Source organism: Theobroma umbraticum, unplaced genomic scaffold, assembly GCF_002168275.2.
Source record: "Theobroma umbraticum cultivar Fairchild unplaced genomic scaffold, ASM216827v3 scaffold_67.0, whole genome shotgun sequence".
NCBI classification, from domain to species: domain Eukaryota; kingdom Viridiplantae; phylum Streptophyta; class Magnoliopsida; order Malvales; family Malvaceae; genus Theobroma; species Theobroma umbraticum.
In genome coordinates, this window is record NW_018397262.1 from 7,878,042 (window position 1) to 7,894,093 (window position 16,052).

At 36.8% G+C, this 16,052-nt stretch overlaps 3 protein-coding genes across 3 annotated transcripts in view; 1 reads left to right on the forward strand and 2 right to left on the reverse strand.

The window, feature by feature from the left end:
- The window catches only part of EXT-LIKE (hydroxyproline-rich glycoprotein family protein), a 3,127-nt gene extending 2,778 nt beyond the window's left edge, over positions 1-349 (forward strand). Inside the window, exon 7 of the mRNA XM_021431725.1 lies at positions 7-349. Within this exon, the coding sequence (XP_021287400.1) occupies positions 7-175 (169 nt within the window). The 3' untranslated portion in view covers positions 176-349. The remainder of the gene's footprint in view (positions 1-6) is intronic.
- A 2,418-nt stretch (positions 350-2,767) lies between these two features.
- Positions 2,768-6,237, reverse strand: IAMT1 (IAA carboxylmethyltransferase 1). Its single transcript, XM_021432489.1, has 4 exons — positions 5,771-6,237; positions 5,246-5,674; positions 4,343-4,618; positions 2,768-3,448 (listed from the first exon to the last, which is right to left on the reverse strand). Exons 1-4 carry the CDS (start codon positions 5,879-5,881, stop codon positions 3,095-3,097), a joined length of 1,170 nt encoding a protein of 389 aa, XP_021288164.1. The 5' UTR covers positions 5,882-6,237; the 3' UTR covers positions 2,768-3,094.
- Positions 6,238-10,645: 4,408 nt separating this feature from the next.
- Positions 10,646-15,394, reverse strand: LOC110419186 (uncharacterized). The gene is made up of 7 exons (XM_021432117.2): positions 14,730-15,394; positions 13,491-13,872; positions 11,736-13,138; positions 11,535-11,648; positions 11,239-11,393; positions 10,954-11,075; positions 10,646-10,832 (listed from the first exon to the last, which is right to left on the reverse strand). The coding sequence occupies exons 1-6, from the start codon at positions 15,129-15,131 to the stop codon at positions 11,027-11,029; spliced, it is 2,505 nt and encodes an 834-aa protein (XP_021287792.1). The 5' UTR covers positions 15,132-15,394; the 3' UTR covers positions 10,646-10,832; positions 10,954-11,026.
- Between the last annotated feature and the right edge of the window lie 658 nt (positions 15,395-16,052).

The following is a 16,052-nucleotide window of genomic DNA, read 5'->3' on the forward strand; positions in this document are numbered from 1 at the left end:
TTCTCAAAAATACCAATATGACAGCAATTACCAGCCACCACCAGAGAAAATTGCTGAAGCACACAAGGCTGCAAGGTTTGCTGTTGGAGCCTTGGCATTTGATGATGTGACAGTTGCAGTAGAGCACTTAAAGAAATCACTTGAATTGCTGACGAATCCATCAGCCAGTCATTAAGTTTGTTATCCTTAAGTGAACAGATCCAAGTGGTTTTTCTTTGAATCATATGGCTTGATTTGTAAAGGTTTATATTCAGAGTTTGGAGAAACTGATACTTGCCATGTAATTCTCAGCATCTCCGTCCATTTTCATTTGGGAATCAAATCATGTTGCATGTGGTTTTCTATTGTAGATTCTGCTGGTTTTCTTCCCTCCCACTTTCTTTCCTGCAAGAAAGCAATAAGTTAAATCCAAACACCGCATATAATCTGAAAACAGAGGAAGAACCTAAAAAAATCTGATTGATAGATACCAATCCTCAATCATGGATCAGTAATAAACAACCTTTCAAGCAACAGATATTAAAAGGTTTACAGTCTTGCCTCCTTATCTGAATCCCCCCATCCATAGACTAACTGAAAAGTTGGCTGTTTGGAATAATCCCTAAGACTGTTTCCTAGTTCTTTAGAAGAAAATGGTGCCATGACATGAGTCAACACCGGAATCTCTTGGTTCTGACAAAGCATTCCTTCTCTCTAGTTTCCCAGACTCTAAGCTCCTATTGATCGGCCCAAAATAGAGTTGTCATGTGTTAGGGTCCTAGAGAAAAATCGTGAATCTCAAAATCGATTATGTATTAAAATATAATTAAATATTTAAGTTTTTTACATTTTTTTTAATTTATAAAATAACTTTTGTGAGATAAAACTGTGAGATTTATTGAGTCAAAAGAGATAATATTTTACAGCTATAAATGATAATTTCACTTTGTTTTTGGGTTTCATTCAGCTAAACTAATTAAGAGCAAAGAAGTCTGTTTCTTTTTCGGAGATGAAGTCGGGAAAGAAACCTCCCAAAGTCCTGTGCTGTCTTAAATCTTAGCAATTTAAGGATAAATGCAATGACACAAGATCTGCTCCCAACACATGGAGCTAAACATGAATATTACTCTTTATGATTCAATCCTCATTAAAGGACAATGAATTGGAAAATTTCTTGTCCTTTGCAAAAAAGGGTTTGTCTCATCTGATTTGTTGACAGCGTTGTGAGCTAAGGTTGGCTCTTGCCTTCTTCACCAGATTAACAGAGAAAGTTTTGTCTGCATAAGGTGGATAAGCCAAGAGAGAATGTCCTCACCTATCTGTTTGCTGATAGCATTTAGGATGAGCTTAATCAATATTAAAAATGACAGTTATGCCTATGGAAATTATGGGATCAAATGATGATGGCAAGGGGTTTTTAGTCATTAAGGATATGAGATTCAGATTCTGCCATTCCTAAAACAAAGTAAAATATTGATGATAACTAAGCTTCTTCCAGGTGAAATTCTTATCCCTTTGAGAATCCGTCAAGGTATCCTATATAGTCTTATGGTACTGAGAAAAGATTATAGCTAAACAAGGTGTTAAATTTATGATTGATTGGTACCATCCTTGAAAGAAGAAGAATGGGATCTAGCCTCTCTTGTTTTCGGCAATCAAGCCCCCAGAGATTAGCTGAACAAGACATGGAACATGATCGAAGTGCTTGTTCAAGCATGTCTTTCGTGATGCTGGGATGCTTGTGGACAAAGGAAGCAAAGGAGAGGCAGTTGCAGCTGAAAGAGAAGCAGCACCAGCAGCCAAAGCAGGCAAAAGAGCTCACCCTGGAGGATTGGCTCATAGCTTCACCAGGCTTGCAGAAGCACAGTGGGACAGGTGGGGGTGAATACCATGTCCTCAAACATTCCTCCAAGAGGGTTTTCCCATCTTTCGTTGGAGAAAATGCACATACCTCCTCTAAACCAAGGGAGAACTTCTCTAAGGAGAGGCTGCTGAAATTTGAAGATGATGAAAGGGAAGACATGGAGGTTTCCTTGAGCAGGAGCCAAAGTGGGAAGTCAAAGAAAAGGGTGAGCTTTAGGCAACCAGAAGAAGCTGATATTTTTATATTCCATTCATCATCATCAGAAGAAGAATCAGGAGAGAGGGAGAATTGATCTTTTGTTTCTTGTTCTCTGTTGGGTATGTTTTGGTTCGTCATTTTGCTTTTGGTACGTGCAGCTTGGGAGAAAAATAATAGACTAACTACCTGCTAAAGCTTTACTCAAACATCATCAATAGCCATGTAAGATAACATGTCAATGTCTCTTGCATGTACATAGTCTCTTTATGGTTTTGAATAAGCTTCTTTAATTAGCAGAAGGTACATTTATTTCAATATCTAGGCTATACTTTATTAGGAGCACAAGGAACAAGGATCAAGGAAAGGTTTGAGAGTTATATTTTTCTGATTTTGCAATTGTTAGCCAAAGAATTAAAAGGAGGAAACAAGCAGTATGCAAAGAGCCAAAGTGGTCCAAAGAGTTGAATTTAGAACAAGAATGAAGGATTGAAAACTTTGCAAGATTACAACTGAAATAACTACCAATGGAACCCTACCCAAAATTCAAAATAAGAAAAAGAAAAGGGTAAGCATCATAATTAATGCAAATTTTGATGGGGAATGCAAATTGTTCACAAGTTTTTAGGTGCCAAAAAGCAAAACCCTTTTCATACAAGTTCACATACACAAAAGTAAACACCATGAAGAAGCTATAAAGAGAGCGAAAAATTAATGGAGAGGGTTTTGCATAGATTTATTTACTTAGTTTGGATTCAAGGGAACACCAAGTCTCAATACTCATCAAGTATATATAAAGGTAACTACAATCACTAATCACACAGGAGAAAAAAAACACACAAAAGAAAGTGAAAAAAGAAAAAAAAAGAAAGCTAAGGCAAAGCCTTTTCCCTCTCTCTCTCTCTCTCCTCTTTGTGTGTTGATTGATCCTATATCTTTTCAATGCAATGGGAAATAACACACAAAAGGGGAAAAGGTGTAAGGACAAAACCAAAGAGGGGAGGGGGAAAAAGCCTTTTTCTTTGAAGACTCTTTTCTTCTTTTGTTTCTTTTTTCCTAAGCAAGAGACAGAGATGCAACTATATGAAAGAATTGCAACTGCTCTAGTAGCTCTTTAGCATGGCTTGTGGCTCGGCGCTCCACACGTAAAAACAGCTCCTCGCTGAGCTTGTCACCGATGTGAGCATCGACGAGCACCCCCGAGACGCTCCGGCAGCTGTTGGCTAGGGCTCGGCCTACCTCCGTCGCATCATCCGGCCGGCTAACGACCAGAGGGCTGCCTCCTTTGAATACCTCAAGCTTGTTTATGGTGAATGAGCCATCAGCTTCAACCACTTCCTTGAAGTCTTGTAGGCTTGGGGCATACACTGGAATGTTGAAATTGTCACGCTTCTCACTACTAATAAGGCCCTGCCATAATGCATGTACCATTAGAATTATGTAACCGTATTTTTGAATAACATTTAGAACCTAACTTAAAAAGCACAAACCCTAATTTGTATATATGCTTTTTCCATAAGTAAACAATTAAAACGAAATTAAACCCGTTATTTTTATGTTTAAAATGATTAAAAATATGTATTTCAAATATAATAATATATAATTTTTATATTTGCATATGTATATATATAAATGAAAATGCAATTTCAATGAGCTTGCAAAGAAACAATGAAAAGCTTATAATGATCATAATCTTTGTGGCAGGCTGATTAGAACAGTTGATTAAGGCAAGAGGATCATATGTAAATGTATTACCACTACATCAATTTGCTGCCACAAATGCTATGGTCCCACTCATCTTATGATTTATTTGATCAACAATGATCAAATGGACCCAAATGACTGTTATTGTCATCTTGTTAGATGAAATGATTATGTTCACAATGGGCCCCCACAAACCCCTGCCAGCGGGGTTATCATATTGCCGACATGGCAATGGGACAAGTGGAGGGTGATAGAGCTGATTCTCCCCCAAGACCAATCCAACGGCTGGAATTGGAGTGAGTTAATCATGACCAGTGACAATCCATCATGAGGCTCTCTTACTAAAGCCCAAACACACCTAATGATTCCCCCTTTTGCATGGTGTTCCCTCCTCACCTCCCTTCCCCCTCTGCTTTTTGGTCTGCCAAAATGCAAGGAAACAGTAGCATAGAGGGAGAAATTATTATTGCCAAGGCAAATTTTCCCCCATTCAAATATCAACTGGGAGTTATCCACTCCGATCCAAGGAAAATGAACACTGTTGACACGTAAGCCACATGCAAATATGAAGAGCTTTAGGTAAACATAGGTGATTAATACCTCTTGGACAAGATCATCCCAAGCATCCTGAAAGTGGGTCCCGAAGAGGAGGCCGGCTCCACCTTGGTCCGAGGGGTCCACCGAGGTTCTTCCAAGGCAGACAAGGAACATAGACCCACCCCTCTTCATCTCTATGGATCTTGCTCTGAGGAAAGCAGCCAGGTCTGTCTGGAACTGCTTCCTGTATGCACTGGCTGTGCTCTCACCTGCACCATGGATGAACACCCGCCCTTTGTTGTAAGCCGTTGATCTCCTGTCCAACACAGTTTCTGGCATCTGGGTCCCCCATGGCAGACAGAATGTCTGGTGTTAATGTTGGATACACACAACAAAGAAAGAAAGAGGCCAAGAGAGAGAGAGACAGGATACCCTAAATACTTTGTACTTCCCTTTTTATTAGAACATCAAGCATATGTTTCATAAGTTTCTCTGTGTCTTTTTCCCTTAATTTTGGAAAATATAAAGCAAGATTGTTTTTGGGTAATTAATTCTTGGATTAAAAAAGGGATTAAATTTAATAATATTCATAATATATGATTGCATTTAACTTACATTTATCCATGATTACATCATTAAATATTATATTTAATGCCATGTACTGTTATTTTTGCACCCACTTTTTGACCAAATCAAAGTCGGCAAAAACTTGGAATTGGTGAAAGAAAACATTTAAATTAAATCATATAAACTTTTGTATTTTTTTTCCAGTGAAGTGACGTGAGCTTGAAAATATTATGTATTTATCTTATTAATTTCACCTTAGAAATCAACCTCGGGAACAAACTATATATATATAAATATATATTAACTATATTTATATATGATATAGCTTAGTATATTTGGTATGTAAAGTAGTGTATTATACTGCACCATGACAAAAAACTTGTACAGTTAAAAATGAACCTGTGATAGCCAGTGCAATGAGAATGCAGAGTGGAAGACGTCGATGGATCTAGCCGGAAAGAGGCGCCGGTAAAATGATCCGGGGACTCCGGCGGCGAAATAGGACCGGTGTCCGTTGGACGCTAGGCACTCCTCCATGCTGCTGCCACCGTTGTAGTTAGCCAAGGGAGGTAGGAGCTGGAAAAGAGTATTGAAGTCATTGCTGGGGAGATCAGAGAAGAAGGCAGAGAACTCCGGCGGCTGATCCCACCGGTCCGACGACTCGTACCGCTTGATCATGTGTTTGATGATCACGTCGACGATGTAGATGCTATTGTTGCTGCAGGAGCAGCCTAGGTCGACGACGACGAAGGGTACTTCCGGGGAGTTGAGGTGAACGCTGTCGAGGGATTCTTCCAGGAGGTGAAGCATGGAACGAGCATGTAAGGCCTGCATAGGAGCAAGACCAAAACCCCATAGCTAGGGTTTAACAAGGTGAAATATGAAGCAAAAAAACCCCCAAAAAAACCCAAAAAAAGGAAAAACCTGAGCTTGGGAATTGTTGGCATAGCTTCCTTCTCCTTTCCCTCCTTTCATGCTAAGCAGCTTCTCCAAGTTAACGTTAGAAACGACAACGTTGTCTCCCAAGGGAGCCATTGTTCTTTGCTCTATCAAGCTCTGTAGTTTTTCTGGGTGTTGTTCAAAGTTTGGGAGTAAAGCTTGAGTATATATAGAGGAAAAAAAGAAAGGGAAGGGGATTGCTCTTGCTTTGTGTGCTTGTACTCTGGTCAGGGTACAAAAGGGGGGAAGAAAGGTAATTATTATTTAGATAAAACAACAAGGATAAGCTTGTATGTACATAAATCTAAATTATGGGACTTCACATGCAGCAAACAGCAAAGATAAATATTTAGTTCCCTCCCCCCGGCAGGCCCAAGATTGGCTCCGGATTTTCTTGCTTCCGGTCTCCAAGAGAGTCGGATTCCGGCTACCGGTATCGGAAAGTTCAAACCAAAGGATGGTTAAAAGAAGAGATTAAAAGCTATGGGGGAAGGGGAGGTTGTAACTTTACTTTGAAGTAATTAAGATTATGGTTGAAGTTATGTATAAAGGGAAAAGGAAGAGTATTCAATAGGGAATCATGGATATTTAGGTAAACTTGTTATTATCTTTAATAAATAATAATGACATTATTTTTTTAACTAGACACAAAATGAATTAAATTGTACTGTTTTGAGTAGAGAAATATATGCATTTATCGTAAAAATCAATTAAAAAAACTGTTACTTAATTTTTATCGAAAAGATAACCATTTAAACAAAGAAATACATGCATATATATAACTTTCTTTCCACCTTCTTCTTTAGGCCAAAATTTTAATTTCCTTTTCATCTTTGTTGTACTCAAGTTGTCATGGATATGGATAGGGGTTAAAAACCCACTATGTTAGTGAAAAATGATGATAATAATAATAAGTATAAGAACAATAATTAACCTATTTCCACTATGAATTGTATTGTCATTTGAAACATGGTTTTGATTACATCTCTTTCCCTTTTAAGGAAAAAAGAGCCTTTAAATACATGCAAAAAGTCAGAATTATGGGTAGACAACGAACCTAGATAACCCAACCAACCAAAAGACTTTATAATTAAGTATATTTAACCAGAGGAAACAATGCATGCTTTGTAAATTCCTTAGTCTCTTTTGCCTTTATAAGCAGCAATTATTATTTTCTCTAAACCATATTAATTATATAAATTAACTTGTCCGGCCGGGTCGTAATCTTATTTTATATATATAATAAATAAGTATGGAGAAATTATTGACTAATAATCTCAATTAATTGGTATAATCACAATATGTAAAAGGGACACTAGGATAGTGATAAATATAACACAACAATTATGTTTTCTTAATCCTTTGTATGTATCTTCAGGTGAATGATTAGGTAGTTTGGTGGTCTGTTAGAACAGTTTGAACTCAGATTAGTTAATTAATTAATTAGTGTGCAAAGTCCAACTTTTCTTTTTTGTTGTCATTGTTTAATTAAAGTTAATTAATTAATGAGAGGGGGGACTTTATGAGGTAATGGGGATCCAAGAGATCCATCATAAAAGCCAAATGATAATGAATTATTCTTCTAATTTATTAGACCATCACCCCAGAAATCAAGGTTCATTTTGTACCTAACCCTTTTTAACTACTAATTAGGCTACTAGTCTTTGTTGGATTAGGGCTAGTACTTAAATGTTAAAAAAAAAAAAAAAACCTTTTTTCACGCAACCGTTAATTCTCTCATTGAAATCACATTCTCATTATTTCTATCGGATTTATTTTTTATCAATTTCAATTATATATATATACAAATTATATATATGCAAAAATGTAATATATGCTTTTGTGCATATCATTATTTTTGTACATGAAATAACGCATGCATTATAGAAATGATATTAAGATTGAACGTGTGGTCGATATTAAATAAAGAGACTTTAAGTAAAGATATTGATGATATGTTAAATGGATAAAATGCATGTATGATAAGACATATACACACTGACTAATAATAACATTGACATTGAAATGTGAGGGATCCATTTCATCATAGTGCACACAAGCATGCAATTGCAAAGGTGTGTGTGTGTGTGTGGCTTGATAGTTCTTATTGCAAAAGAGATTGCAAAGTGGCAAGCTCTCTCTGATCTTCAATGGAGGACTAGTACTAAAGCAAGACTTAAAAAGAGATAATCACATAGTTAGTATAACATCTCATACTTGGTTAAAACTTTTGGTCAAGTCTATCAACTACATGGGAACCCTCTTTCTGTGGTTTAACAAATCTAACAAAAGTCAAGGAATCTTGATGATCTATGTTTTTTCTCCCTAATGACCCCTCACCCTCGATCCCCATTCTTTTCCCTTTTTACCAAGTCTCTTCTCTTAAAGTCTACACCACCGTGATAATCGGGGCAGTTCACGTGAAACAAGGTCGGACCATTATTTTCCACTGCTTCATCTCTTCTTCTTCTGCTTCTACCTTTATCTTAACTTCCAACTGACCTACATTACTTAGGGTCTTTGCTTGTTTTACACTTCTATATAATCAAAACAAGGTCATGCAAAGTTAATACTGTTGAGAACATGCATTTTCTCTTATTATAATGGTTTTGGCCCCCTACCCCCTATAGCTTTGAATTCATGCTTCCCCCATTCCAAAAGATGAACACCTAAATTTTCTTTTTATATTATATATAAAAGGATTGATGGAGTTGATTGATTATGTGCATTAACTTTTAACTCTGTTGGTTTGTGGAAAAAGAAGGGTTTTTGAGTGGTGAAGAGGGAAGTGGTGGAATGGTCAAAAAAGAGGGTAGTTATGTTTTTTTGCCTTGTGTTGTGTTCATGACTCATAAGAAGAAAAAGAAGCTAAAAAGATAAAGGCTTAGGACCTGTAAAATGGTCCCCCCGCACCGCCCTGAACTAGCTGGTCAAATGAGCTTGGGAATTTTAGTTTATGTGAAAGATGTTGTTCATACTTTTTGGGGGGTAACCTTAAGTCAAACTAGTGCTTTGGTTAGATTTACCTGTTGATTGTGTGTAATATGGAAGAAGACCAATGAAGAGTTGAAGAGCATGTGATTGATTTTAAGCATCGAATCAAGTACAAGTACGGTTTACAGAATTATGATTAATATCTAATCCGAATCATATTTTTGAAATAGTTAAAATTGAATAATCGTGTCAGCATATGTAATTGTGCACGATAAGTACATGATTAATACGAACAAATCAACTTCAGAATAAATAGAGTTTACGGAATTATCGTTAATATCTAATTCGAATATATGCAATTAATGGTAAGTGTTAGCAATGTTTGATAGTTTGGGGTATTGCTGCCTGCAGGCCAAAGAAATTTACTGGTGGAGATGGAATTTTAACCCATCACTATACTTTGAGTCTTTTGTACACCTTACAGAAACCATATTCTTAGCTTGTGATAGGCTGACCAGTTGAATATTTTGCACACCTTTGCTGCATCTCTCACCTCATCCAAAGCATGATCTTGCAACACAAACAAGGAACAGGCTTCCTGTAAATCATTCATGGATTGGAAAAGTTGTTTTGGTTTTGGATTTATCAGGCAAAATCCCAACATAAGGTTGGAATCTGTGTAGACAAAACAAGTCAATAGTCAAAATTCACCAAGAAGTAGACATTTACTAGGTTATAGCATCTATCCATAGTTTATAGATATGTATATCTAAGATTTAAGTTAAAGCTTTTCTAAGGTCTCCTGTTAGGATTTCATTGAGTCGGAGTTCACAAGATTGTTAAGAGATTAAAATAAACATTAATTAAACATAATTGGTTGAAAGCTTGATAAATACTATGTATGAATTCATGCCTACTAATGACTAGATGGCATAGCCATTCCATTCCTACATATCATTCCATGTGGGGTGGCTATTCTATCATATGGTTCATTTCCGAATTAAGGAATAGCTATTCTCTTTGTCGAGATAATAGTTTATTATCGATCTCTCTTGGTATTAGTTATTTCACATAAGTTGAAATAGGCTTAACCTCCCTCACCACTACCCTATAAATATCAAAATATCCCTTCACCTATAAGCTTAATCTTCTCAAAGTGAAAAGAGTTCTTTAATAAAAGGTGGTTGGATATATAGAGGTTTAAATTTTCCTCCAAATGAGTGTTGAAGAGTCTCTGGAACATTTCATCTGTTATCAGAAATTAGTTAAAAAGGGGTAGAGATCCAAAGAATGAGGGAATATTGATGCAAAAAAGGGATAACTCAGAAGCAACCAAAGGGCTTTCAATGTAGGTGTCTGTTTGCTCCCCCTGCCTATAGAGCAGCATGAGTTTAGTGAGTATTGGGAATAGTAGCTATGGTTTGCATGAAATTTAGGGTTTTGCATATATTTTCTATTTTCAAATGAGAATTAAGGATTGGATCCAGAACTTAAAGTAAAAATAAAAAATGGTCAATGCATTACTCAGTAGTTTGTGTTTTAATTTTTCTTGCTAGGAAAAAAGCCTGCAACTTGCTACCATGTTCATATTCCATTTTCTGTGCCCCTCAGGCTTATATCATACTTCACTACATATATTTCATGCTTCCTTGGCTTCTTCTACAAGCAAAATTTGATCAATGACCGGATTAACTGCTGCTGAATGACTAGTAGAGTGTAGTATTAACAGACTGATATTCTTCCTTTCTAGCAGCCAAACTCTGTTTACAAGCTGGCAGGGGATACAAGATCTATTTGTTTATCATTTTATGATGGCATGTACCTATTTCTCTACTCTTGCTTTGCAACAACACACACACACACACACAAACATATATATATATCACATACAAGAAAAAGTAGAAAAATGTTTAAAGGTGAAACAGATTCACTATATGGTTAAAAAATTTGGATTGAAAGATATTAATTTAAATTGTTAATCAAGCTATGATACAAAACTACCACTAGGACTTCTAGCCCAAAAATGAAAGGAAAACTAGCACTACGACTACATATGTTACAAGGCATGAGTGATGATCCTCAGATGTGCACAGGTCCCAACTGCAACGTTTACCTGTTTTGACAGAGTTATGTAAGTATCTCCAAAATGTTCAGAAATAGGGAATAGCCCCAAATAATACGAGAAAATTGCAAGAACGTAGTTTGGCTTGTATGATCATTGTTATTTTGGTTACCTGATCAAGAAGAAGACAATATTTGCCACAGCAAAAAGTAATGTCATGCTAACTGAACAGATGCATAACTATATTAACCTGATACAGGCTGAAAGCTTCCTTTGAATTCATCATAAAGCCATCTGCAGAACGAATAGTTCTGTCATTAGAGAGATGTCAATCCAATTCATCGTGTGCTTAACACATGCAATATATGATACAAAAATTATATCTTCAGCTGTGTCAAATGGCAAATTTTAGTATCAATGAGTACTTGTATGCAATATACGAAATCAATATACATACTTGCACAAGAAAATTGCTGTTAATCCTTCATTTCCCTCAATTCCTAACTGACTTCGCCTTTCAATTTCTTCCGTAAATTTAGCAGTAGGAAGTACTTCACATGGGCCTTGAATTGAGCTTGCCCTTACAGTGCTATCATTATTAGATTCATAAACCTATAAACGAGAGCAAAAGAACTATTAGCAAACGTTTGAATTTTATTTGCTACTGCAACAGTCCTAGTATACTGGACAGCAGATAGAAGAATAGTAGGAGAACAGTTAACATAAACATGCATGAGATAACAAACATATTACCTCACTGCTTTCAGGGGCACATGGATGACCAACAGCCTCTGGCAAGTCACTAGGAAAGTAGCACCTTTTCACAACCACCCACTTTGACCCAGTTTTAGCATCCTCCCACATTGCCTGCAGTGAAGATTCAATTTATCAAGTGTGCTTTTACCGGACATGATGACCAGCAGTCTCAATATAAATTTGTCCAAAAATGCTCACCTGAAGCTTAGATGGTATCAGTTTGCCCTGGCCAGAATGAACTAAAGCATGATCCTGCACTTTATAAGTTATGCCATTAACACGACAAGACTGGTAAAACTTTCTTCCATCTGCAACTTGAAGTACATCACTAGTCCATTCAACAGCATGCAAACCATCAGAAGAAACCTCAGCATGCCTTGAAATCTCACGACTGGCTCCAGAATTTCCAGCAGGATTTGCTTGTGCAAGACTAGCTCCAGAATTTCCAGCAGGATTTGCTTGTGCAGCATCTTGTTCAGTTTGATTAACCCATATACTGCAGTCCATATCTCCTTCCAAACAGCCTTTCTCCAAATCTTTGGCTCCAGAACTTTCATCATGACAATTATTCGAAGGAACTTCAGCACAGTTTTGCTGCCATGTTTGGACATCTTGTGAGATGTGTGAAGGCTGTGAATGATCAGCCTTATTGCTGATTGCATTAGATGATGTATCAGGAGGCTGTGATATTGATGCATGATCTTTCATTTCTTCATGAGTAGATGATTCAGTCATTTGGGAATGTTCTTCAGGTCTCTCACTTACTGTGGCAACAGAAAGAGAATCACATACAACCTCCAAAGGTTTCTTTGAGGTCCCTTTTGGAATCTTCGAATCGGATGCTGGCTCAACAGAGTTGCTGTCCACTGTACCAGCCACAGCAGGAGTCTGTAAACCAGAGCTTCCATTTGCTATTACCTTCTTAGGACTGACCTTAGGATCTTGATTTCCCACTTTTTTCTCCACATCTGACTGAGCTTCAGATGTGCTAGAAGTCAATTTGGGTGCATTTATACTTCTCATGACACGACCATATTTAGGGGGCAAAGGCTTTCCATTGCAAAATGACAAGCACCTTGTGCAGTGCCACTCACCTCTAGGGATTCCTTTCTGATTGTTTGATTGTAAGCATTTCAAGTGAAATCCTTTCTCGCAAGCATCACAAAGCAGCACAGTTTCCACTTCATTAATGGTAAGTTTGCACATTTGGCAAGTTAAAGCCTTATTCATGTACTCTCTAGAAGGAGGAGTCCAAGTAGGATGCTCAGGAAGCCTTGGTTGTAATAACTTTTGAACAATTCGAGCTATTTCATTGTGATTATTCATATATGGAGGAGCTTGTCCAAAGTTCATGCCTTGCACAGGCTGGTGCATGCTTGGGAAAGTTCCAGTTCCAGTTTGAGTAATGAATGGTCTAAAGTTTTGATCTCTTGCTGCTTGAGGAGCCATCTGTGGCATAGCCAAACTAGCACCTCCTTCAATCTTGGTTGGATTATGATTCAAAACCTTGTTTTCTTGTCCAGATTTGCTTAATGCTGCAGGTTGAGCCTGTATAGACCAAGTTGGAGCATTCACAAGTGGATGGTTTGCTGAAGAATTAGCTGCAACAAACAATATTTGCATGAATTCAAAGAGGATGTATGGATATGAATGCCTGTTAAACAGAATTAACTAATGGAAGGGCTAGTAGTAATATAATAGCAAAACACTGTGGTAAAGAAACCATAGTATTAGAATAGGTAGAGTATTGTGTGATCACTTGATAACTATAATAAAACACCACTGCAAGACAAGATAACCAAACCCCCCAAGAAAAATGTAAGAAGGCCATACTATCAAATTTCTAGATGATAATAAAATATGAAGCCGGAAAATTTCCAAATAATATGTAAATAGGGTCTTTCAGTCTTATTGGCTACCAAGGGAAGGAAAGATGGTGGAAGAGAGAATTACCTGGTGCTTGGGAGACATAAGAAGCCACATTTGATCCTCCATCCAACTTAGTCTGTGGTCTTTCAACCCTGGGATGTGCAAATGAAGATGAGTCCCTTCCTAGATGGCCACTTGGCAGTCCAGTGGACGTTGTAGGCATTTTCAGATCGCTGGAGGGCAACTGATGTGGTAAGGGAGTTGAACCGGCTGCTGTAACGTAAGCAGGGGGCGAAGAAACTGGGAAGCCTCCGGACGAGACAGTTGCATGAATTGGTCGATCTGATGGCAAAATGCGAACAGTATGCGATGCCCCACGGGTTTCAGCTGATCCACCAACATTTGTTTGCAATGACTGAGATGAATATGTAACAAGAGGTCCAAGAAGTTTCTTGGGATCTTCCATCTGGAAAAGCATTAAGGCAATCCCAACACTCAGCTTCATATATAATCCCAAGTAATTTAAATATTTGCAGTCCAACAAAGATGCTCTTTTAATAAATCAAACAAAATCTGCAGAAATAGCTGAAAAGCTTGGCAGGACATAGATCATTGCAAAAAGCATTCAGTGTCAAAAAGTTAAAATAACCTTTGCTAGTGATACATTTCATGTGAATGTACCTTGCATAATTTAGAAGAACTATAGCAATATTCTTTTAGATAGCGTGATTAGTATAATATTCTTGCCAAAAAACATCAAGCTGTTCAAGAAGCTAAACGAAACTGCACATCAAATTATAATATCATAATAGAATGGAATAGCAACCCTTTGAGACGACTTATGATTCAAATGCATCTTTCACTCTACACTCAGCAACCTCTTTAAGCCATGCCAATTTTAGTGCCCAAAACCATGAACTCTTAAAAGTAACAACTAAGCCACAGAGAATATTAGACTAAAACTGACCAAAACCTGCCTACACTTACTCAAACCTTAATATACCTTCTTATTACGTGCAGTTTAAACTAAATTAAGAACTTTCACACATAACCCTTAATCCCCCAAAGTTCACTTAAGCCAACAAGAACATCAAATTCTACAATACATTGAGACCTTTAACTTTCCTAATTACAAGCCAAAAAACCTTTTTGGCAGACCTCAATTTCAGGACAAATTCTAATATAAATTTTAAAAAGAAAAACATAGAATTCAAACAAAATCCTAATGATACAACCAAATTCATAAAAAAAATAAACCTTACCCATAATCTCAAATCCCCCAAAAATTCCATAAAAATTGACAAATTTAAGACTTTTCTTTACCTTCTTTTTAGCAAATGAAATCTTCTCAGAAATCGACATTCTTGTAGCCTTGAACCCTAACCTCTGCTCACTGAATCTCGCCAGCCCCAACTCTTCAATCACATTCACAATCGCCTCCCCCCCGACAATATCCTTGGGCGACATCTCTGTGCACATCTCCGCCAACGTCTCACGTGCCTCCGCCATCAAAGCCGTCTCCGCCGCCGTCGGATTCCTACCTCCGCCCCTCATCTTCCCCATCGTCGACAGCACCAGCACTATCTCCGCCACTCTCTTCAATCCCCTACCGCATCGCTGCTTCTTAGATACGGAAACAGCGCCGTTTTCGACCACCCTCTTCTCGCCTACCCCCGGAGAAGACTCGAACGCTGCGTTTTGCTCCACAGCCACTTCCGTCTCCATCCAAAATTATACTAACCCACAAAAACGGCGTCGCTTTCTCTGAAGAGAGACCTGAACCCGACCGCGAGAGAGAGAAAGAAGGAGAGGGGGAAGACAAAGATTAGACAGGGGGGAATTTGGAAATTTCAAAAAGTTGGAGAGGTTAAAATATAAAAATTCAGGGATCTTTTTGGCGGGTAAATTGGAGAGAGAGAGAGGAGGTGAGTAAGATTGAGAGAAGAAGAGATTTGAGAGCGTCGATGAGAAAAATCCCCAAAAACAACAAAAAGGGATTAATTTATCTACATAAACCGGCTGGTTTTTTGAGATTGGACCGGGTCTACCTTGATCAGAATTAGGAGATTTTTTTGGTAAATCTAGGGTTTGAAATTGTTTTACGGGTTTAGGAATGACATTGGGTATCTTTTAACCAGATATTCACGAGTATTCGATCTTATTATATAATGTACGAAGATTTTATATTTGAATTTAAAATAAATACTAATATTATATTTAAATCAGTAAAAAGTTTACAATGATAGTGAAATTAGCATTCATACATCATTAGTTAATCAAATATTATCATCTTATTCATAAATAAATTTAAAAATAAAAAATTTTCAAAATAAATATTTATAAATTTTAAAAATATTTATTTTGAATTACTTTTTATCATTTATTTTTGTAAAATTTTTTTTATTTTTTAAATTTTAATCAAAATTACATAAAAATCTATTAATATTCGAAATGAACATTTCTTTCTAAAAAAATATTTTTCATTAAATATATAAATTTAATTATTAATCAATCATTAACATTTTCGGTAATTTACTGACATGACAAAAATAAAAAAATAATTTTATCTTTGATCAATTTTTATTATATAATTTTATTATTTTTATTAATTAAAAAAATCCCTAATCTGATGGTGCTCTCTTTTTT

Excerpts from the sequence above, each read along its gene's own strand:
- IAMT1 (XM_021432489.1), bottom strand. The coding sequence starts at position 5,881 with ATGGCTCCCTTGGGAGACAACGTTGTCGTTTCTAACGTTAACTTGGAG. Across the intron at positions 5,675-5,770 it reads CCAACAATTCCCAAGCTCAG|GCCTTACATGCTCGTTCCAT; the intron begins GTTTTTCCTTTT and ends GCTCCTATGCAG. Across the intron at positions 3,449-4,342 it reads GGGATGATCTTGTCCAAGAG|GGCCTTATTAGTAGTGAGAA; the intron begins GTATTAATCACC and ends GCATTATGGCAG.
- LOC110419186 (XM_021432117.2), bottom strand. The coding sequence starts at position 15,131 with ATGGAGACGGAAGTGGCTGTGGAGCAAAACGCAGCGTTCGAGTCTTCT. Across the intron at positions 13,139-13,490 it reads TTATGTCTCCCAAGCACCAG|CTAATTCTTCAGCAAACCAT; the intron begins GTAATTCTCTCT and ends TGTTTGTTGCAG. Across the intron at positions 11,076-11,238 it reads ACAGCAATTTTCTTGTGCAA|ATGGCTTTATGATGAATTCA; the intron begins GTATGTATATTG and ends TTCGTTCTGCAG.